Source organism: Cynara cardunculus (assembly GCF_001531365.2).
Source record: "Cynara cardunculus var. scolymus isolate 2C chromosome LG 13, CcrdV1, whole genome shotgun sequence".
NCBI classification, from domain to species: domain Eukaryota; kingdom Viridiplantae; phylum Streptophyta; class Magnoliopsida; order Asterales; family Asteraceae; genus Cynara; species Cynara cardunculus.
Genome location: NC_037540.1, coordinates 6766329 through 6789680, shown reverse-complemented (window position 1 = coordinate 6789680; position 23352 = coordinate 6766329). Strand labels below are relative to the sequence as shown.

General features: G+C 36.3%; 2 protein-coding genes across 2 annotated transcripts; both read left to right on the top strand.

Moving 5' to 3' along the window:
* Positions 1–412: 412 nt before the first annotated feature.
* Positions 413–17898, top strand: LOC112525699 (myosin-1-like). Its single transcript, XM_025135928.1, has 23 exons — positions 413–666; positions 1905–2006; positions 2091–2234; positions 2326–2476; positions 2574–2601; positions 3739–3904; positions 4037–4100; positions 4216–4229; positions 4306–4390; positions 5448–5551; positions 5693–5831; positions 7207–7325; positions 7409–7561; positions 7653–7742; positions 9085–9162; positions 10727–10885; positions 11562–11768; positions 12025–12230; positions 12337–12472; positions 15638–15767; positions 15856–16002; positions 16495–16562; positions 17151–17898. Exons 1-23 carry the CDS (start codon positions 427–429, stop codon positions 17784–17786), a joined length of 3366 nt encoding a protein of 1121 aa, XP_024991696.1. The 5' UTR covers positions 413–426; the 3' UTR covers positions 17787–17898.
* A 1839-nt stretch (positions 17899–19737) lies between these two features.
* On the top strand, positions 19738–22554 carry LOC112524364 (putative pentatricopeptide repeat-containing protein At5g08310, mitochondrial). The gene has a single exon (XM_025134150.1). It carries the CDS (start codon positions 19738–19740, stop codon positions 22261–22263), a length of 2526 nt encoding a protein of 841 aa, XP_024989918.1. The 3' UTR covers positions 22264–22554.
* Positions 22555–23352: the final 798 nt, after the last annotated feature.

Sequence of the window (23352 nt, the reverse complement as noted above, 5' to 3'; positions counted from 1 at the left end):
AAGCCTAAATTGGGTAAAACTCATTTTTTAAATCTGGTCTTTTTATTTTTTATCATACATAAGCTATTCACTGTGGCCGGAGGGAATGATTTTCTTTGAAAGAAGATTCGTCATTCGTGTAAATTTCCATGCATGATCTAGGTTTGACGCTGGAATTGTCGAGAGATCGATCAAGAGGGAAGAACAAGATTATTTATCGGCCCCTCCCCTAAGTTTGACGGATACATCAATTAGCGCGACCTTGGGTTAGAAATCATCAACTTTTGGATAGAAAAGACGTTAACTGCATCGTGATCGTTTGGATTATTTAAGAGTTAAACTGCTCTATTTAACATGAATTCAATTAATTAACCTCTTGTACGGATAATGTCAGATAAAACAACTCCTTTTAGTTCCATCAAATCACGGCCTGCGGATTATAGGTTTATGGATTCAGATGGAAAGTCTAGAAACCGTAATGGCAGTATGATCTCTGATAATGATGGTGCATCCCGTAATGACAACATTCATCAGGTCGATGGTTCACGATATGGTCATGGCTCTACGTTAATGATGAATGAAAGACCTTCCATGGATGATAAAGATGTGAATCCATCAACTTCTCATCAAAAATTAATTTTACCTTCACGGGGCTGGGATGATGTCTCTGTGTACAATGCGAAGAAGGTAACCTGGTTCGCAGCTCTTTACGGGTTTACGTGTCCTCTTGTGCACATTTAACCAGGATATACAACAAGTCACTTATCCTAAGTTAGCTGTGCTATTTCATGATATCCATACTGCAAAGTATCATTTCGCGTTATTTGTTTTGTGCATGTGGTAGTGTCTCAATATTTGTTGCCATAAGGCTCTCTTGTCAAACAAACATGTTTCTTCATAAAATTGCAAGTCACATGTAAGAAAAAATGATTTATACATTTGAGGAGGGGAACACTTGGTTGATTGGCATTCTCTGAGCCAATGAGTGATGAATGAATGGCGAGGTAATTTTGCTTGTTTAAATTGAAAAGGGTTCTTGAATATAGATGTATTCTATTACTAAAAAACATATACCAAGAGTCTTATTTCTTCCAGTCCAAGGGTCTATCTCTGCCAGACTATTTATTTCTTCCAATTCAAGGTGTAGAAGTCTTGAAGCCAATCAGCACACTATGATTCTTAATCAGAGTTCCTCTGGTTAAGAAGGATCGCCAGTCTACCCTACAACAGTACAACCATTGTTTTGGACTATTGAGAGGACACTTCTTAATTTTCTTTGGCTTTTTGTTTTTGGTTTAGTTGGATGTCACAAGTTTTGTCTGTAGTGAAATGGATTTTCTGGAAAATTTTGGGTTTCTTCCATTGTGTTAGCTGCATAACTATTAGAAAATGTGAGCGGCATTGTTCCAAACATGGACATCTTTGATGCAAGCTTGGCTCTTGCACAGGTGAGACATATAGCAAATGTGCCGATAGCTGACATCCTAATAGCTATTTGTGTGGACCACAGTCTATATCTATATATTAGAGTCGTCTAGTGGATGAGTTTGTTACTGAAGCTATGTAGGAACCATAGGCATTTTCAGGTCAAGGACAAAGGATATCTTTAGGAATGTCTATGTCTTATAAAACTTGGTCATGTGGATAACAAGCTTCAGTAATATGGAAGCTGTATGTATGTCACGGATAGCTTGCTGATACTGTTGCAACTGGGGTTAGGCGTTGAATCAACTTGTTTTTATCGTATCTTTTTGGCGCTACCAAGTGTTCCTGTCATTAGAAGGGCAGACAAATACATAACTACAGTTGTACTATGTAAACATGTACAGGCAATTCTAGTGTGTCATATTGTTGATATTTTGACTTTTACGAAATTATTCGTGTATCTGTTGCTCTTTATATCTGTGGTTGTACTAATAATTCAGACGCAAAATGCTTGGTTTCAAGCCCCTGATGGGAACTGGGAATTGGCGAAGATTTTATCTGTTTCAGGGACTGAGTCACTCATATCATATTCTGAAGGAAAAGTAAGCTAGATCTTAAAGATCTTAAGTAATTGCCTTTATATGGAAGTTCAAGCAATGAGTTTTGATGTTTTGTTCTCGATCTAGGTATTAAAGGTGCAATCTGATAGTCTGTTACCTGCAAATCCAGAAATCCTTGATGGGGTAGATGATCTCATGCAACTAAGTTATTTGAGCGAACCATCGGTCTTATACAATCTTCAATATAGATATGATCGAGACATGATCTATGTAAGAACTTGTAACTCTTTAATGGTTTGAATGTTATGCTTGGAATGAAGCTTGTATTATTGTTCTGGTGACATATTTTTCTGTCTTCTAGTCAAAAGCAGGACCTGTTTTAGTTGCCATCAATCCCTTTAAGAATATTCCATTGTATGGGGATGATTATGTCGAAGCCTATAAGAGGAAATCCATTGATAGCCCTCATGTATATGCCATTGCTGATACAGCTATGCGAGAGATGATTAGAGGTTGTTTGAATATCATTGTAAAGTCTATTATTGGATTCAATGTGGGTGTTTTATCATTTATGTATTTCTCTTTAATAACCCCTTTTCTGTTTTGCAGATGAAGTTAACCAATCTATTGTGATAAGGTTAGATAATTTATCCTAATTGAACACATATATTCAGTTTTTCTGTTCTTTTCACTCTTATATTCACGTTGTTGATAGACATGTACCTTCTTACAATTTCTGCATCACTTCATAATGTGTTTTCCCGGAATTTGATTGATGTTAAGAGAAATAATTAGAATATGTGGTAGGAACTGTCCTAAGCAAAAAAGAACTAGAACTATAGAACATCAACCCTTGTTGAGTGGTTACCCATTATGGACTCGTCATACATATCATGCCACTTAATCTTGGAACAAACTGAGGATATAATTTGTCCTGGAACAGTAAAATACATTGTGAGAGTATTCTTCATTCTTACATAGATGTCTAGTTTGAATTGGTAGTAGTCCTGTATGTACGTTGGTACTCAATTACTTTTTACCATGATTTATATTACTGCTTTACTAGCATGAATGGTTACAAAATGTAGATTTGTTTTGATATCTAATCTAAATTAGAGGTTAGTTAAGCATGTATTGAATTTTATTTGAATGTAAGCAAAGGTTCACACGAAGTTTACTAGGGAGATCAAGTTGTGTGGTTGAAATTGTTGTTCTTCAGGTCATTTTTGGATTTAGAGGCACAATATTTTCTTTAATTTTTTTTATGTATGATGTGGTAAGCAACTAGGCAATTCACCTGAATCATCTTTGTCAATCAGTAGGCAGGGATGGGACACCATCATTACTTGTCCTTTTGATGGCGTTGTACCTTAATTACTCATGCCAGCCTATTCTACTCGTCATCAACATAAGAAGTCATGTTTAGTACTGCATAAAGGGTTGCAGGAGGTACCCTACAGCTGAAAAAAACATCTAAACAAGTGGAGACGAAACACCTAGCAATCATAGGGCCTATGTTATGCATTATTTGGTGTGGAGTAGGCGAAAGCTACTTTATTTTCCTCTGATTCACATAAAACGAATTGCTTAACTTTATTACATTGTTTATTAAGAAGTTCCGAACTTTGTTGATTGTTGAGATTATAATTCTACCTTGTTATGATTTTTTGGATGAAACAAGTTTAATAGATATTGTTTATATGAAAGAAAGTATTTACTGCTGTATAGAGCATTCATGCTATGCATCTAATTTGTACCCTTTATTTCTGCCTAGTGGTGAAAGTGGAGCAGGAAAAACTGAAACAGCGAAGATAGCAATGCAATATTTAGCTGCAGTTAGAGGCGGCAGTGGAATAGAATATGAGATACTGAAAACCAATCCAATTTTGGAGGGCTTTGGTAATGCGAAAACATCAAGAAATGACAACTCAAGTCGTTTTGTAAGTTCCTGTTTCTATATATTTTTTAGGATTACAAATGCAGAAAAAGACATTCTGTATAAGAACATGAAGCTCTAGTCTTCCTAATATTTACACCTAGTATCCCGTGATAAATATTGATCTATATTTCAGGGGAAATTAATTGAAATCCACTTCAGTGAAACTGGGAAAATATCGGGTGCCAGTATCCAAACATGTAAGATGCCATCTCTCTAAGGCCATTAAATGAAGCTTGTAAGTTTCTTTGCAATTTATCTGAGGGTGAGTACTGATTGTTTTCTGTGATGTTTTGTGATTTCTAATTGTTGCAGTTCTTCTTGAAAAGGTACAAATCTGATCTTCTACGCTTTCATCCATCATTCTTCATATAACAAGCCACTTACCTGTTTATTTATGATCAGTCAAGAGTTGTTCAGTGCACGGAAGGGGAAAGGTCATATCATTCGTTTTATCAGCTTTGTGCAGGAGCTCCACCTTCTCTTAGAGGTAGCATTTCATAGCCTTACCCTCTTTTGCCATGTTGGTTGTCCTATTTGCCATTTTAGCCACTCTTATTTGATAGATTATATGAGATCTCATAGGTCATTCTAGTTCACAGAATATTCTGTATCATCTATCATGGGTGCTCTCTCTTTATTGTTTGATAATCACAATGTTTATGTTCTTCAATGACTTTTTGTGTATAATACCGACAATAATTCGATGATCCTTTGCATGCTTAATGGATAAATCTGCTCATGTCGCAACTTCTTATATGTTGAATATCCTTTTGTCTAACCAATGGCTGGGTGTTCAATGAAAATTGAAGCATATGGTCGTGGGATTTGTTAAAATGCTATTAGTAACAATAATAATATTATACTTTATTTCCAGCAGGTTCTGTGGGTTTTGGCTGATTTTTGTGTTATTGATAAGCAAGTTGTGCTTGTAGTGGAATGAACTGAATATACTAAAATCTCTTTCATCTTGTTTCAAATGGTTAATCCATTGTTCATGGATGCATCCTTGAACAAGTTATTCACAATACTGAAGCATCTTCAATCACAACCTTTTCAGTTATGGCTTTTACTCCAAAAAGAGTTACTATTAGATCATTATTTGTCTTTACCCAGGACATGTCTGTTTCATGATCTGTTATTTATTATGTACCTGTAGCATCATCTTTCATCACAGCCTGAGTTATGACTTTTACTTGAGCAAAGATCACTATTAGATCATTGTCTGTTTCATGCTTTGTCATTTGTGGTATTAGTAATATGAGTTAGCACACAGAAATTGATGCATCCAACAGGGCATACACGCACATCTTCTCATGCTGACTTTTATGTTTGAATATACTTCATTTGAGGCATTGTCTTAAACTGGAAAAGTAGGCGTGGAATAGATGCTCCAACAGACCAATTTGAAGTAGACCTGATTGTTGCTTTTAATCTGTTGGTTTACTACTGAATTTGAAGTGTCACAGTTCTGATTGTTTAAGCCTTCAGGTCCTTGCCATTCTCTTTTTTGGTTAATTTTGTCATGTATGTGTACTCTGTGGCAGAGAAATTAAACTTGAAGAGTGTGCATGACTACAAGTATTTGCAGCAAAGCAATTGCTATACGATCCCTGGGGTTAATGATGCTGAACAATTTGGTATTGTAATGGTACTGTATCTCTCGTCTTTATATGGCCTAAAATTAGTGATCAGTTTGTCATTCCCAGAAATCTGAATCGACAATCTTACACTTCCGTTATCTAAAGAGATTAGTTGCTTTTGTTTTCACATTAGTGTTTCCTTCTTTCAGGAAGCTCTGGATGTTGTTCATGTTAGCAAAGAGGACCAAGAAAATCTTTGTGCAATGCTTGCAGCAGTGTTGTGGTTGGGAAATGTAACTTTTGCAATTGTTGATAATGAAAACCATGTGGAACCTGTGATTGATGAAGGTAAAATAACCTTCACAAAGTCCAGCTTAGTAATCGCTTCTATCATGGAATAGTTTTTGACTGGTTAATGAAATCCGTTTTAACTGGGTGCTGTTTCTTTGATTAATAGTCAGTTTTATGTGCTTGTCAGCTTGGTCATTTTAGTCCCTTACCAAGCAGTGCTCTTTTTTTCTATTTGGTTCTCACACAGAAAAAAGTCGAGCCATGCCTATTCTTTTAGGTTCAAACATGCTTGTGAACACGTTCAGTTTAACTCTTATGTGGGCTAATTTGCATAAATCAGAGTAGGCCGTCATTTTGAAGTTTGATACGCTTATTATAAATATAACCATATTAGAGGTACTTGAGTTCGAAGAGATATTACTCGTATGGTTCTTTCATGGGGCAGACTTAGTTACAGATGTGGGGATACTCTTCACTTTGTTTGTAGAATGGAATTAATGGGGTTTGGTGGACTTGCAAACTAAATAGCTTTCTGCAGGAATTCAGTTAGTTGTAATTTATTCTTATTTTTGTGAAATATTTATGAACAAGCCTAGAGATTGTCATCCTTTATGAGGTGTTCATTGCATGACAGTCTCTTTCATTTGCTTTCACTGCAAAATAACCGTTCTCAATTTTTGGGATGTCATGCCAGAAAAATTGCTCTCTTGGTCTCATCGAGTTCTAGACATAGAAGTTTTAGAAGTCATAAAAGTTTATGTACATTGACCTCTAAGCACTCTCAAATAGATATTTTTCTGCACTTGTTGCAGATCACTTTGATGCCATTTGGCTTGGTTCAGGTTGTACTTGATAATCATGATTGAATAAGCATATAGAAGTTTTAATTGTCTGGAGAACTAGATATTACTTCCCTTTTAACCAGATTAATTGCATGACAAAGTTACTGCTACATTCCTTCTATGATTTCACTTTGCATTCATAATAGGTGTGCCATGTCAAAATAAAATGCTGCGAGTATATATCATGTCTTTGTCAGACCTTGATCCATGTTTGTATTGGATGGCTAACAGAACAGAAATAATGTCTTCCACAATAATTTTACAGGATTGCAATATGGTACTCATCTTTTTTTATGAGCTAACCTTTGTTTGCTTGATTGCTTTATGGAATTATCCACACTTGAAATATGACATATGAGCATTTTATATGACTCCTTGTTATCCAAATATCAGTCAACTGACTCCACTAATATTGCTTTGTTACAAAGTTATTGACACATGCAGATAATGAGCTAGGCTTCTGACCACCAACAGTATATTGTTAGTGACTTGCTGCATGTTGATCCCATATATTTTGATTTGATAAATACATATTTGCTTGATCTTCTTGAGGTTTCCATGTACAAATGATAACATGATGTCTATGACAGCTCTTCTAACTGTTGCTAAATTGCTTGGGTGTGGGGCTGAGCAACTACAGCTTGCTTTATCCACTCGGAAAATGACTGTTGGTAGAGAGAAAATTATTCAAAAGCTGACCCTAGCCCAGGTAACAGAATTAGTAGATACAAGCATCATATGGTGTGGATAAGACCAATCAATATTATGATACTGAAAACCCTTATCTTTCAGGCGATTGACTCAAGGGATGCATTGGCAAAATCAATATATTCTGGTTTGTTTGATTGGTTGGTGGAACAAATCAACAAGTCACTTTCTGCGGGGAAACGTAGGACTGGAAGATCTATCAGTATTCTTGATATCTATGGATTTGAATCATTTGATGTTTGTCCTACAGTCACTCGGTTTGTTGTCATTTCTTCTTATGGTATTTTCTGTGGTCAAATGATTGACCTTTCTTCTTTGACATATATAGGTAAACAGTATAGAGCAGTTCTGCATTAATTATGCAAATGAGAGATTGCAGCAACACTTTAATCGGCATTTATTCAAGTTAGAACAGGAGGTAACTATTCCATCTGCTGTCACAATTACATATTATGTTTACATGAAAATTATTCTAGGTTTCAGTTATTCTTTATGTAAACGGCAACCATCTTCGGATAAGTAGCTTCTGGAGCGGATGAGGTAAGGTGAGGCAAATTTGGAACCCATCGTGATGATTATTTATCTGTTTAGATTTTCAAATTATATTTTTATTAAAAATTGGACCACATTATGGGGCTTGAGGCACAAATGTTATCTGTTATTGTCTTTTTAAGTTTGTTTGGTTTTGATTGATATAGTAAATTTCAATCCTCTTCAAGAAGAATCAATAGGGGAATTCAGTTGTATTGAGGTTGTCTCTATGTTTCTACTCTGTAAACCAGCTGAGAAATTATGCACAGAATAGGCCCCTGTCAGTTTATCCTCATTTGTTTCTTTCACTTATTTCTGTTTGCAGTTATATATTTTATACGATTTTTATTTGATTTAACGGCGAATATGAAAATTTTAGGGAAAATGGGCGCAGGAGTTGGAAGTCAAATGGAACAAACCGACTTGAAAATAGGATGTATTGAGGATGCATTCACATTTCCCTAAAAAAAGGAGGATGCATTCACATTTCTGGATTAGTATATTTGACAAATATGTGATCAACATTATCCTGTTCCTAACCAACTCAAATTTATATTCAATATGTAATTGTCCAAAATGAACTAAAATGATAACCAAAGAAAATTAATTGAGTAATCAGATGGATTAAACACTTACTGAAATTGATAGCACGAATACCAAAAATAAAAAACCACTGAGTTGCCTTGCCTTGTTCAGTCCATGGCGCAATATGGGTGTGGTTGGTACGTTGACAAGACTGAACAGGACTGAATGGGATGGGCAAGAGTGAGGTAGGCAGGTGAAACTGTATAACATGGGTAGTTTAGTAATTTACCAATCTTGTCCCATGTCCCTTATTTTTGTTCCACCTATTTTGGCGGGACGAAAAAAATGAACTTCTGTCCCACCCGGTCATGTATTTTCCAGTCTAGTGTCATGCCAAAATTGAGACAACAAGTTCTTGTTCTGCTCCGTCTTGTCTTGTGTATCAAATGCACCCTATAGGTGAAAATACATTTTGATTTACTTTTAACAAGCTCGCATGTTTGTGTACTTGCTGCATAATGCAAGGCCTAAAGTACATCCGATATCCGTCTGTTTCATAGTTTAAATTCTTTTTGACTTTGCTACTTAGTCTTTTTTAGTGTTTTTCCATTTGACGTGTTTCAAGATAATACCTACTGAAGCCTGCTTGAAATTTTTTCTAGCAGTATTTCAATATCTACTAAATGCTGGTGTCCACTTCTTAGGAATATATCCAAGATGGCATCGACTGGGCAAAGGTGGATTTTGAGGACAACCAAGATTGTCTCAGTCTTTTTGAAAAGGTTTTTAGACTTCCTGTAATCTATTTTACCTTTTCACATGGAAATTTGTTTCTCAAGTATCTTAACATATTTGTTGATTTATCTTCTGGACATTATCCATCTCATGTAATGACAAGTTATTGCTGCTCCTCCTGCTTTCTTTAGCAAAGAAAAAGTTATTTCTGCTTTCATAGTCATAAAATGTAAGATTTGAAATCCTGCTTGGATGTGTGATAAAGTCTCGAGACCAATTGATAACAATATAGCAACATAAGAATTAAGCCTTCTATCCCATGCTAGTTGGGTAGGCTGAAAATGAAGCCCATGAGGAGAAAGTGAGGAAGTCTCTAGGCTCTCTGAAACATGAATAGCATCCTTCCATGCTCTGCTATTTGGTATCAATTGTGTAGATACATTCCAGTACTTCATAGGTGGATGTGTGATGCCACTGGCCTCTGTGGTGTGACTACGCACTCCGCTCGTATGACTTCACAATCTATCAATGAGTATAATCCTCCCTTAGTAAGTCGAATGTCTACTGGGCTAGAGTTTTGGTTACATTAAAGGGTACTAGACATGACTCTTTTCCAGAAAATTCTTATGACCATCAAACCGTAGGCCAATCCAGAATGGATATCTTCTCCGGAACTCCTATTCCCATGTCCAAAACCTATCCCTTCTACATTATGTTACCAACATGACCATTAAAATCCTTTCCCATACAAAGTTTGAAGCATGGTTGAGGATGAGGGGCATATGCATTAATGCCACTCATAACAACCTCGTAACGATCCTAACCCACTTTCATACAACCGTAACCATTCAATTTCTTAAGCTCTTATTTGTTAAAATCCTACTTGAAATCAACTTACTTTTTCCTGGCAATAACTTAAAACCTGTATATTAGTTTGCTTAGCATTTTCACCTATCCACGTAGTGTCTTGAAAGCTCCTAATATTCACTTATCTTATTTAGGGTATCAACTGACTCCCTGAAGTAAAAACTCTACATTCCAGCCAAACACAAATCCTAGTGTACTAAACTAACTTCTTTACCCTGTACTCGTCTAGGAGAGTATGAAGATCCACACTTATTCCTTGGTGGCAGGTCACTGATGTTGTGCAGCAGTTGGGGACTGCATCCCAACTCTTGCTTATGTAACACAGGAAATTCATGGCCTAATGTAGTCCATCATTATGTGGATTATGCCCTAACAAATTTATGTGAGGTTCAATTTCAGTAAGGATAAATTATTATTTTGGCCTGCAAACACTACCATATCAATGTTTTTTACCCTAGCCTGGGATAAACCACATAAACAAGATGGATGGAGTTGATACTTGATAGCAATGTAGCATTAGCCACATGATACTTTGTTTATTTCTACGAAATTTAAGAATATATATTTCTTTTAGGTGCCAACATGGACTCCTGGTTATAGCTTTAAGGTTTTTTCACATAAAATTCTTTGTTTTGCTAAAATCTTTACTTCTGTTTTGCTAAAATCTTATGCCTTCTATTTCCCGTGTCCACATATCAAGGACCTTGACCGCTTGATTGAAGCATCTGTTTTGTCTTTTTACAGAAACCATTGGGATTACTAAGTCTCTTAGATGAAGAATCCACATTCCCGAATGGAACAGACTTGTCATTTGCCAACAAGCTAAAGCAGCACTTGAAGTCTAATCCTTGTTTTAAAGGAGAACGAGGCAAAGCGTTCACAGTTCGCCATTATGCTGGGGAAGTATGCACTTCTTTAGATATCATTCTTCTTGATCCATCTGTTTCCACATTTTGTACTTGTTATTACCTTTTTCTCCCATGAATACTTGCCAAATAAAATTATGACATACATGAGGAATTGAGGATAGTAGATGACAAGATGCTCTTGCCAAGAAATAGAAGTGGAACAAGAAAGGAGAGTTCAATGAATATACATCTTCATGAAAGAAACTTGTTAATCTACCTGTGCTCCTTTCTGCATGTCATTGATCCTTTTCTAGAAATAACAGAGAGAAGAAAATAGAGTACTCACACGGGGATAGCAGGTGACAAGATGTCCAAAGACAATTTAGAAGAGAAAGGGGGCTAAAGGAACATGACTGACCAATTTTTACATAAATCTGATAAAGGAACAGCCTAAATGCAAATGAGAGTAAACATCTACTTACTTTTCATGTTAATACAGAGAGTTCCTCATCATGGGGTTCTTGATTAATGTAATCAGTAATGCTGTTTTTTTTCCCGGTACTGATTTCCAAGAGCAAAAGGATATCAATTCCATCTGTTTGTGTACACCCCCCCCCCCAAAAAAAATGGTTTGATTTGGTTTATTGTGAAAAGAACAAAAGCTAAATACTTGCGAGTTTTTATACATGTTTTTGCTGTCTAACAGTTATGCTCTCATTTGTTCCTCTCAGGTTACTTATGATACAACTGGGTTCCTGGAAAAAAATCGTGATTTATTGCATTTAGATTCCATTCAACTTCTGTCTTCATGCAAATGCAAACTTCCTCAGATATTTGCTTCGAATATGCGTTCTCAGCCTGAGAAGCCTGTGGCTGGTTCACTAAATAAATCAGGTGGAGTGGATTCCCAGAAGCTTAGTGCCATGTCAAAATTTAAGGTATGTTCACTTCCAGCTTCTTTGAACACAAATTTTTTGTAGTCATCCTTTTCAATATTACAACAGGTTCTATATGCTTTCATATAAAGTATAAACAGGTTTCTATATATTTTGAGTCTGGAATAATCGTAGGATTGTGGAACCATCTATGGCTGATGCCTTTATGATTTTGATCAAATTCCATTTTGTCTTGTTGTAGCATGTTTTTATTCTTTATTATTCACGTACACTCACTGATAAGTTGCATTATATTCAGGCCCAGTTATTCCAGTTAATAAAATGTTTGGGGAATACGAGATCACATTTCATACGTTGCATTAAGCCCAATAACACCCATTCTCCTGGAATTTACAATCAAGGACTTGTACTGCAGCAGCTAAAATGTTGTGGTGTTTTAGAAGTTGTTCGAATATCAAGATCTGGCTATCCAACAAGAATGACCCATCAAAAATTCGCAAGGAGGTAAACTTTCTAGGGTTTATTTGTTCCACAACATGTGATGCGTTCTTTTTATTATTTAAGTGTAACATTTTTTCTACTCTTCTTTGACTCAATGATTCTGCGTTAGGTATGGATTTCTTCTTCTCGACCATGTTGCCTCACGAGATCCACTAAGTGTGTCAGTTGCCATTCTTCAACAATTCGGTATCCTTCCTGAAATGTATCAAGTTGGCTATACAAAGTTGTTCTTTCGAACTGGACAGGTTTGTCTAATATTTTGATTTCTTCAGTTATCTATTGGTTAAATAGCAATGCCCCTTCTTTCTTTTTTAGTCATTAGATTGTCACTATTGCATATGCCCATTACTTATAACTGGGTCATTGATAGTGCAGGAATTTTATTGAGTAGGGTTGCAATTTGTTCTACTAAAGATAACAAAAATGCTGCAAATATAAGTTTAAATCATATTATTCAAACATCGTAAGAATCTCATACAATACAAAGTAAACTGAAAAGGTCATTACAAAACCATCCTTTGAGATCCATCCCATGATATTACTGCATTGTTTTTTCATCGTTGAATCCCAGATTATATCAAATACTAAACATTTGAACTAAATTAACATTAAAGCATTGCCTATTTGGGTAGAAGAGAGTTGGTCAGGTCTTTTTTTTTTGGGGGGGGGGGGGGTAGTGGGCTGACTAGGCTAGGGATATTTTTTCTGCCTTATTTGTTCTGTGTGAGCTTCCCTTTTATTGTCTTTTCCAATGTTCTCATTGTACCTTACCTTTATGTCTACATCTCACCTCTCCCAGACCCTACTTTCGAGTGGGATTTACTGGGTAGGGATGGTTTGGTTTGGTTTGATTTTAACATGCAAACTTGAAATTTGAAACAACCTGGTCCGATTTCCCAAATTATCTTTGACAAAGTTTAATAAGCTAATGTTGCATATGGATTGCAAGTTGATTATCTTACTTTTCCTTGTCCATGGCATTAAGCTATCAACAAGTTTGAGGCTATGAGTGTTTCTTTAAATCGTCATAAGTTAGAACTTACTTGAATTATTAGTTCAAATATAGCAATAATCAACAAAAACATGTTGGAGACGATAAAACATAAATACCATCGGATCACAAACATTTAATAGTGTCTTGCAATGATTTCTCCTTTTTTGTGAATGAAAGATAAAATAACAGAAACTTTGTAATCATTTGATTTGCATGTGTTTAATAACAAGGATACACATTCTCAATGGAAATTACTCCTTCCGTGCTTTATTATCTGGGATCCAAAAACTTAAAATTTCAAATTAACAACTAATTCTAGAATCGATAAGAATATGGAGTGTTTATTTTTATTTTGAGGGGAAATATCAGTAACTACATTAACAGGTACACAAGTATTATAAGAGTATAAGGAATTGATGTTAAACATTGTAGAAAAGCAAATAATTACAATCTCGTTAAATTAAAGTTTGACGTTCAAAGTCAAAGTAGGACAACTAACATTGAAAACGGTGTAACATAACTGTGAAAATAAGGAATAGATACGTGAGAAAATATCAAAAACTTGCATATGGATTAAATAGCATACCTAAAAAGAGTGTGTATGTGTGTGATAGAGAGATCAGAAAGTGGGAGCAATTATGATACACATTCAGTTGTACTACTAGTTTACTATTGTAACATCAAAATTCAAACACACCGGTACACTGAGAAGCAGAGAGGAGGAGAGAGCTGGTCCAAAGAAATTTTGTTGATTATTTGCTTAGAGTTTGAGAGGCTTGCTAAATAAGAGAGTGGGGTGACTTTGACTAAGTGAAAGTTTTCTTTAAGTATCTCTTTTCTGCGTCTGTAAGGAGGAAGTCAGCAAGTGCATTTGCAGTCGCTGAACCCATGATGCCACGCCAATGCACCTAATTTGTTTTTACTTGTCATATAAGGGGTTACTTTGAGCCTTGTCTTTTCTGCACTTGAACTTCTTGTAACACTAGTTCTTGCCATGTAAACCTTTATCCAAAGTTGATAGGTATCAACAGCTGCACAGGCGCACTAAGGGGCTGTTTGGTTGGTATGGATTGGGAAAAAGCTGTCCTTGTGGATTAATCTATCTGTATGGATTGGAAAGGTTTTGTTTGGGAGGGGTTCTTCACAGATGGAAGGAGCGTGTTTTTAATTGGGAGGGGCAGGCTTGAAAAAACTTGGCTTTCTGCATAAACTCTCCCCTAGAAGCTTACTGAATAAGCCACTTTCTATATCATTAAGCCACTACCAAACAACCATGTATAGCTGACCAAATAAACTGTGAGTCCCATTAAGCTCATTAAGCTGCCAACAAACAGGCCCTAAGTTTTTTAAAAACCAGGATAAACCAAATAAGATTTAGGTTGGAATGGATCTGTCTAGCTGCAGTTTTACAAATTCCATTCATAGAAAATATTTCCTAGAATCAGATTTGCCCCTATTATGGAGATTGAAGAAGAAATGTTACTCATGCTTTCTTTCAACCTGATGGTAGTAAACATATGAAGGTTATATAGGATGTTAAAGCCTAGCAATAAGAGAACACTTTATCAGTTTGAATCCTGGCCCAGCCAGAATTAGTAATGAAGTGGTGAAAGCTATACATGCAAATTTCAGAACAGTAACTGAGACCAATGTACTAATTTTTTCTCATTCCAACATTAAAAGCATTCTAAGGCATGACATTGCATTATATTCTGTAGTTACCAAAACCAGTACCATTGATCTTTTCTAATAACTTAACCAGTGATATCGAGCCTAGAAAAGGAAAGAAAGAAGTTCCAAAACCTCTGGTGGAACTACTTTATTTATTTATGTCAAAGATGTTGGAGTCCCACATTGGCTAGACTTGTACCATTTCTCCTGTATATATGTTGGAACCTCCCCTTCTCCTCAATGGCTCTTTTGGAGAGTGATATGGGGGTTCCACATATTCTCACATGGTATCGGTCTATCAGAGCCAAGGTCTGCCACTCTAGGGACTCGACACTCTGAGCTAACCCCCTCTCGACACCCAAGGACAATTTGTGTCCATCTAGCCTCCATTGGAGGGGGCGTGTTGGAGTCCACATCGGCTAGACTTGGACCATTTGTCCTGTATATTTGTTGGAACCTCCCCTTTAGCCTCCGTTGGAGGGGGCATGTTGGAGTCCCACATCGGCTAGACTTTTGGAGCATTTGTCCTATATATATGTTGGAACCTCCCCTTTCTTTTCAAGGGCTCTTTTGGATCTGGGGGTTCCACATATTCTCACAAAAGACAAGCCTTATGAACTTCTGGGAATGGAATATCGTGTTCTTTTAGTTGGTGATGAGTATTTTTTGTTGAACATTTCGTGTTTGTGGGTGATGAGTATTTTTGATTGACCGGTCTTATATGTTTGCTGTCATGATATGCCAGATTGGTAGGCTTGAGGATACACGAAATCGTACTCTCAATGGTATATTACGTGTTCAAAGCTGCTTTCGAGGTCACAAAGCCCGGCATCTCCTGAAGGAGAAAAAACGAGGAATTTTCACTCTCCAGTCCTGTATGCCTTGTAGACTTGTTCTAAAATATTTGATTCCCTAATGAACAAGTGCTATCTGGTGGTTACGTTTTGCAACATATTTTTGCAGTTGTTCGTGGTGAAAAAGATAGAAAGGAATTCGCTATCTTAGTACGGAGAAGAAGAGCAGCTGTGCTTATACAAAAGCGGGTCAAGGCAATGATAATCAGGAAAAAGTTCAGAGAATTTAATGGTGCATCAGCTGTGTTACAAGCCGGTAATATCTCTGTATCTATTCTGGTTTGAATCCGACTGCTACCATGGAATAATCATTCCATTCTACATTGCATCTGGAGAATCTGAAGCATGCTTTATTACAAGATGGTAGTATTTTATCATGTTATAGTCTTCCCATCAACATGGTTGTTCATCTACTTTAATATCATAAACTATACAAAAGTTGAATATATACTTAATAGTTGTAAATGATTCACCAATTTACGTCGCATGTGTTCAAATTTGATGATGCAAGACTCGGTTTTTTTATGTTCATTGGGGAAATGTATGGAGATGAAAGGAAATCTTGGGGAAATGGATGGCTATTAGCCTACTTACTCCCTCTTTGAATTAACCCTAAATTTACTTGATCAAATGCAGAGGTGGGGATGGATTTTTAATGCAAATACTTGTATTATTGGGTTCTTTAGATCACATTATTATAATTTTTAATAATGGAACCGTTAAGAACTGAACATTAAACCTTTTTCAGTTATTCGTGGATGGCTAGTCCGGAAATGCACAGGCGACATTGCGCTGCTTCAATTTGGTCCTGAAAAGGTACTTCTAATTCCATTGTTTTCTTCATTTACTGTCATAAAATAACATTAATCCTATTAACAATTTTGTTTAAATGGGCTGATCATTCTATCAAGTGTTTGACAGAACGACATTAAAGAACTTGTTTTCTGACTGATCTCTTAAAATCTTCCATGTTATATAAATGATCAATTTGAGACACATCTATATCTTATTTCCGAAATCTGAATGCTTGGTGTAAAATACTAAAGATTGTTCAAAAAAGATTCTCTTTACCTCCATCATGATCAGTGGCCAATTCAAGATCTTTGGTGATGGGGGTAGGACTCTGAAGAAATTTCTCAGCAAGGAGCAGGAACAATAAGTTTGGGTTAAAAAAAAATAGGGTAATTTTTTAGGTTTTGGTCGGGGACGGTTGACCCCCTATTCTTCATGTGGATCTGACACTGAACATGATGGCTGTGTCCGGTGAGGTAGCTCAAACCCTTTTTAAGACAACTATGTAGTATGTATAGACAAGTGTGTGCGTGTGTGTGTTGAAGTAGTGTATTTGCGAATTTCTTGTTGCATGACATATATGTTAATATGAATTCGTGTGATCATGAACAGGGTAATGGATCAGAAGACGTACTGGTGAACGCATCGTATCTTGCGGATCTACAACGACGAGTTCTTAAAGCCGAGGTTGGTTTACGAGAGAAAGAAGAGGAAAGGGATATCCTTTTGGAACGGCTCCAACAATACGAGAGCCGTTGGTCAGAATACGAGGATAAAATGAAGTCCATGGAGGAAACATGGCAAAAACAAATGAACTCCCTTCAAGCGAGCCTAGCTGTAGCCAAGCAAAGCCTCAGCATGGAGAATCCTTCTGATGGTTCAGTAAACACAACATCATCAAACAATGAGAGCTTGGATACACAAAGTAACGGCCAAAGCCAATCGACAGCCGGGCTGAGTTTGATCAGCCGGTTAGCCGAAGAGTTTGAGCAGCGGAGCCAAGTGTTCGGAGACGACGCAAGGTTCTTGGTGGAGGTCAAGTCAGGTCAAGTGGAGGCAAATTTGAACCCAGATAATGAGCTTAGAAGGCTGAAACAGATGTTTGAAGTGTGGAAGAAGGATTATGGGGCAAGATTGAGGGAGACAAAAGTAATTTTAAACAAGCTTGGCAATGAAGAAAGTGGTGGTGGTGACAAGGTTAAAAAGAACTACTGGTGGGGAAGGCTCAACAGCTCAAGGGTTAATTGACTTCTCTAAACCTTTGTTTGTTTGAGTTCATAACTACTATTCACCATTCACCATCTGATTGATTTTGATTGCTTGCTATGCTTTGAGATGTTATTGGTGCTTTTACCATGAATAAAAGTAGGGATGTGTATATATATATATATATATATATATATATATAATTACGTATATGAGAGAAACCAGTATGACAAACTAATTATAAAAAAGAAATGATGTTTTTTTATATGCTTTTTCATAATTTTATACGGTTTCATATATTTTTTGCTTTTCAATGTAAAATGTGACCTTTTAAGTCGGTAATGACAAATATGTAAATAAACGTACTAAAGAATGAATAAAGTTTCCTTGGTATATAATGACGGTATTCATAATAACTGTACTTGTGGCACTGCATATTATTGTTAGTTTTTATATTTACGAGTCTTGTACATTTGTTTTTTTTATTGAATAGCATGTTTTTCAATCTATATTCTTGATACTGAAACATTTTTCTTTCTTTTTTACAGGTCTTACCAGATATATTATAAGCAAATCGGTCGTAAAATTATTCTAATTGTCTTGTATTTGTTAAACCTTGTTTTTTTGAAACCACATCTTGAGATTCATTATTGCAAACATTGTCTTTGTATGTTTAAAAGGTTATTTAGATCAAATATACAAATGACATATTCTTGAATCGTATCAATGTATCATGTGCTTCTAGATTGATGATACTAATAATTTAGTAGCCTCTCAAACATAATCATATTGTTAATGTATGCTAATATATATATATATATATATATATATATATATATATAATTTAATTAACCTTAAAAACCAATAAATGTTGTTTATGTTCGAAGCTCCGTTATCTTTGCAATGGCTCTTTTAAAAAGTAATATAATGAGGTTTTTCATGTTTTCAGATATATTCTTTCGGAAACGAATTCAGTAAACCGCTAGTAGGTCTCCTCCTGCCACCATAAAATGATTCTGACAATAACGTAACATTTTATATAGATTTTAACATATCATTATTTTATTTGATAGAGATTCAAATGAAAACAATAATCAAATAAAATAATATGAAACGACTAAATTACATGCAAAATCATATGTGATTTGATACTAATGTCAATACAAAGGTGTGCGGATGATGGCCTACAACTTCAATTCAAAGCCAAATTAGAGTGAATCGTGTGTGATTTTAATGTAAAATTGATTCAATAGCTTTCTTATTCTCTTGTTTAATCACTCTTTTTGGTAGGGGTGCTTGTGAGTTGAGTTGATTGGGTTGATGATATTTGAACAACTCAACCCAGTGCTTACGGTTTGAAAAATCTTAACTCAACCCAACCCAACTCAACTCAAACCGATCGGGTTGGTACTTTAATACATTAAAATATTCTTTCAATCTTGAATATGTTATTTCTCATAATATTTTTTTCATCATCAACCATTTGATACAACTTATTCATAGTTATTACGTATATCACATTTAGTTAATTTTCTCAATTTACACACACACATATATATATATATATTCACAGTTACTGAACATATATACGAATGAGTTATATAGAGATGTGAATAGATTGAAAATATGTGTATATAAAAAGCGTACGTGATAGTGTAATTGTCTAATCGGGTTGGGTTGGGTTCAAACAATAGTAACTCAATATCAACCATATACCTACGGTTTGAAAATTTTACAACTCGATTAGACATCGGATTACTTTAGGTTGAATTATTTCGTCTTGGATTGAGTTGAGTTGATCGAATTGGTCGGATTTTTTAACGTCACTACTTTATAGTATCAATTTGACTCTATTTTATTTTCTGTTATTATATATTATAATGCCACCACTTACTTTCGTTTCATCCTTTCTCCCCACGCCAACACTGCAATTGCATATATATGTTTGATTCGTGGTGTATATCATAAAATTTGTCGTCCACTTGACCCAAGTATGACTTTCGCCCATGTCGTTTGTAAGCACCTAAACCCCTTGTATCATCTCATTCAAATCTTCCCTCCGATTCCTCATCTTCTGCTCCCCATTTACTCCCCAACCCACCTCACCAATCGCTCTCACTACTCGTCTCTTCCTTCTGAGAATCTTGAAACAGTAAACAAACTCGTATCGATCTTCTCACACCAGCAACCCTCATCCTTGGTCTCCACAACAGAACTAGCCGCATTTGGGTCCAAGCTCACCACTGATGTAGTTGAAACTACCCTTAAAAGCTTCAAGAGTTGGGAAACAGCACTAAGATTCTTCAATTGGGCATCAACTCAAACTGGGTATCGCCACAATTGTTATACTTACAATGCCATGGCTTCTATCCTATCAGGTGCTCGACAAAATGCCGCACTGAAGGCACTGTATATTGATTTAGTAAACTCACGGTGTTATGTGAGTCCGGGCGCGCTAGGTTTCTATGTTAGGTGTTTGGGAGGTCTAGGGATGGTTAATGAGGCTAATGAATTGTTTGATCAAGTTAAGAAGCTGGGTTGTGTTCCAAATGATTATAGCTATAATAAGTTACTGGAAGCTATTGCCAAGTCGGGCTCTGTAGAGTTGATGACTGTGAGGATGAGTGAGATGAGGGATAATGGGTGGAAGCCTGATAAGTATACGTTGACAATGGTGTTGCAGTGTTATTTTATGGCAGGCAAGTATGAAAGAGCTTTGGAAGTGTTTCAGCGGATAGACGAGCTTGGTTGGGTAGATTCATATGTTTTCACGATTGCAGTCATCTCGTTGACTAAAGGGGGTGAGGTGGATAAGGCGATATACTTGATCAACAAGATGGATGATTTCAAGATAAGCTTGAATGAGAAGACCTTTTATGTTTTGATTCATGGGTTTGTGAAGGAAGGCAAGGTAGAATACTCTCTAAGCTTATTAAAAAAGATGCAAAGTTTGGGTTTTGTACCTGTAATTTCACTCTATGCGGTACTCATTGAAGGGCTCTGCAAAAGAGGAGAATTTACGAAAGCTTTGCAATTGCATTCCGAGATGAATGAAATGGGTATTTGTCCTGATCTTAACTTACTTCAGACTCTCATATCGTCTTTAGCTGATGAGAGAGAGATGATATGCTTACTCAAAGAGGCAAAAAAACATTTTAATAAGAAATCCATGACTACACTACATAATGCTGCCTTGAGTAGTCTGGTAAAAAGTGGTTCGATTGATAAAGCCTATCATCTTCTTCGAGCAATGATGAAGGATGATGTTGGTGATGACATTAAGATAGATGGATGCTTTGGGATTCAAAACTTTGTTCCCCTAGATGCCTCTTCGTTTGGAATTGTTATCGATGGTTTGTGCCAAAAAGGCAAGTTGGATGTGGCTCTAGAACTCTTCAATGATATGGACCAAATTGGTTGTAAACGAAGTTTGCTACTTTACAATAATTTGATTATTGCTTTGAGTGATGCAAACAAAGTGGAAAAATGCCATGAGCTTCTCAAAGAGATGAAGGCCAATGGATTTGTACCATCACAATTCACCCACAACTCTATATTTGGATACTACTGCAGGATTGGGGATGTGCTCGGTGCCATAAATATGGTACATGAGATGCATACTCATGGGCATCAGCCATGGATTAAACATTACACCTTGCTTGTGAAGAAGCTGTCCACAATTGGAAGGGTGGCTGAAGCATGTAGCTTTCTGGAAATGATGATTCAAGAAGGTTTTGTGCCTGATATGATTGCCTATTCTGCAGCAATTGATGGTTGGTTAAGGATGGGAGAAGTGGATTACGCCTGGAAGATGTTTAAAGACATTTCTGCTAGTGGACGTTGCCCTGATGTAGTTGCGTATAATACCGTCATAAATGGTCTTTGCAAGGCCAAACGACTGTCAGAAGCCCAGGATGTTTATGACCAAATGGTACAGAAGCGCCTTATTCCCTCCGTAGTGACCTACAACTTGCTGATAGATGCGTACTGCAAAAATGATGACATCGATCAGGCCATTGGCTTCTTCTCAATGATGGCTGAGAAACAAAGGGATCCAAATGTTGTTACTTACACAACTTTAATTGATGGATTGTGCAATGATGGAAGATCAGATGAAGCTCTGCTAATTTGGAACAAAATGGTCAGGCAGGGGAAGGGTTGCTCCCCTAACAAAATCGCTTTTATGGCCCTCATCCATGGTCTTTGCAAATGCAGAAAGCCAGATGCAGCATTAATATATTTTGAAGAGATGGAAGAAAAGCATATGCAGCCAGATACTTATATATATGTCACATTAATAGAGGCTTTTCTTTCTGTATCAAATGCACCCATGGCTCTTTGGATTTTAAGAAAGATGATTCAGAATGAAAGAGTCCCCAATGTGCTTGATAAGAACTGTATAACTCTAAGGGAAGCCGTGCGGAAATTGATGGATGATGCACTGACTTCTTTAGAAATCGAGACCCTTATTGCAGATAATGTTCTTCCAATTCATTTGCTACAAACAGGAGGGCCATAGTCATGTTCTTAAGCTGAGCCTTGTAAAACTGTATATAAACAGTCTCTTTATCTTCTGGAGCTTATTTTGAAGATTTACTTAACTTCCAGTCGAAATGCCAATTGTCTTCTTCGGGATGTGGCTGTAACCCTGATTTCTTTTTCATCAACTATGGTTCTAACTATATATTGGAGCATGAATTCTGACATCATTCAACAAGGTTTGGCTATAACCATTCTTCTTTTTCTTGTTCATTTTAACTTAAAAGTAGATATCATACATGTACTGATCAACCCTTTGGGTTTTTTGGTAATGAAGCTCATTTTTGAATGGATGATAGATCAGTAGATCCTGAGTAGAAATGTCATCCTTTATGCAAAAAGAATAAAATTAGACAAGGAAATAGAACATGGTTAATGGAAATCTGTCCATCAAATTGTTGGGCCTCGTTAGATTTTTTATGTTCCCAGTGATATAGCAATCGGTAAAGACTTGGATAGAAACATGGATCTTGTACGGAGCACTTTCCGGAAATAATATTTCAACCATGTTCACAGCCCTGGGTATCACGAAATTCACTTTGAGATAATCGAAAGTCGCACTCTAGACTCTAGACAAGATCGAGAGTAAAACATGTGAGATTCTGTTGTGTTGTTCATGGTTTCTAAATAGAGGTCAAACCTACTTATATGAGCGGTTAATTTTGGTGGGAAGGTAGTTATTTTGGCGCTAAAACAGTTACCAAGTAAGTCATAACTACCAATGGATATGAACGAAAAACAGTTGCACCAGATCATACCAAAGTCGGTTCGAAAGGTAAATCTTCCCATAGATTTTCCTTCAGAACTTGCCCTTTTAGACATAAAGTTGCCTTTCTGAACTTTGGCTTCTAATCAGATTAGCCTTCTAAACAAGATTTGTTTACCAAAATTTACCATGTAAGCGTTTACCGGCATGAACCGTCACTACTTATCTCATCGTGTAATATTTTCGGTTATCAGAATGCATTATTGGTAAGAGTCTTAAACACAGTAAGTGCTTACCAGGTAAAAAAAAAAAAAAAAATTCATCACTTACCAGGTAAGACTCTTCGTTCTTGTTATGCCTCTT

What these genes read in the sequence shown, in the direction of transcription:
- LOC112525699 (XM_025135928.1), top strand. Translation starts at nt 427, where the DNA reads ATGGATTCAGATGGAAAGTCTAGAAACCGTAATGGCAGTATGATCTCT. An exon ending in AGCTCCACCTTCTCTTAGAG is followed by an intron (nt 4,391 to 5,447) that starts GTAGCATTTCAT and finishes ACTCTGTGGCAG; the next exon opens with AGAAATTAAACTTGAAGAGT. An exon ending in TATTCAAGTTAGAACAGGAG is followed by an intron (nt 7,743 to 9,084) that starts GTAACTATTCCA and finishes TCCACTTCTTAG; the next exon opens with GAATATATCCAAGATGGCAT.
- LOC112524364 (XM_025134150.1), top strand. Translation starts at nt 19,738, where the DNA reads ATGACTTTCGCCCATGTCGTTTGTAAGCACCTAAACCCCTTGTATCAT.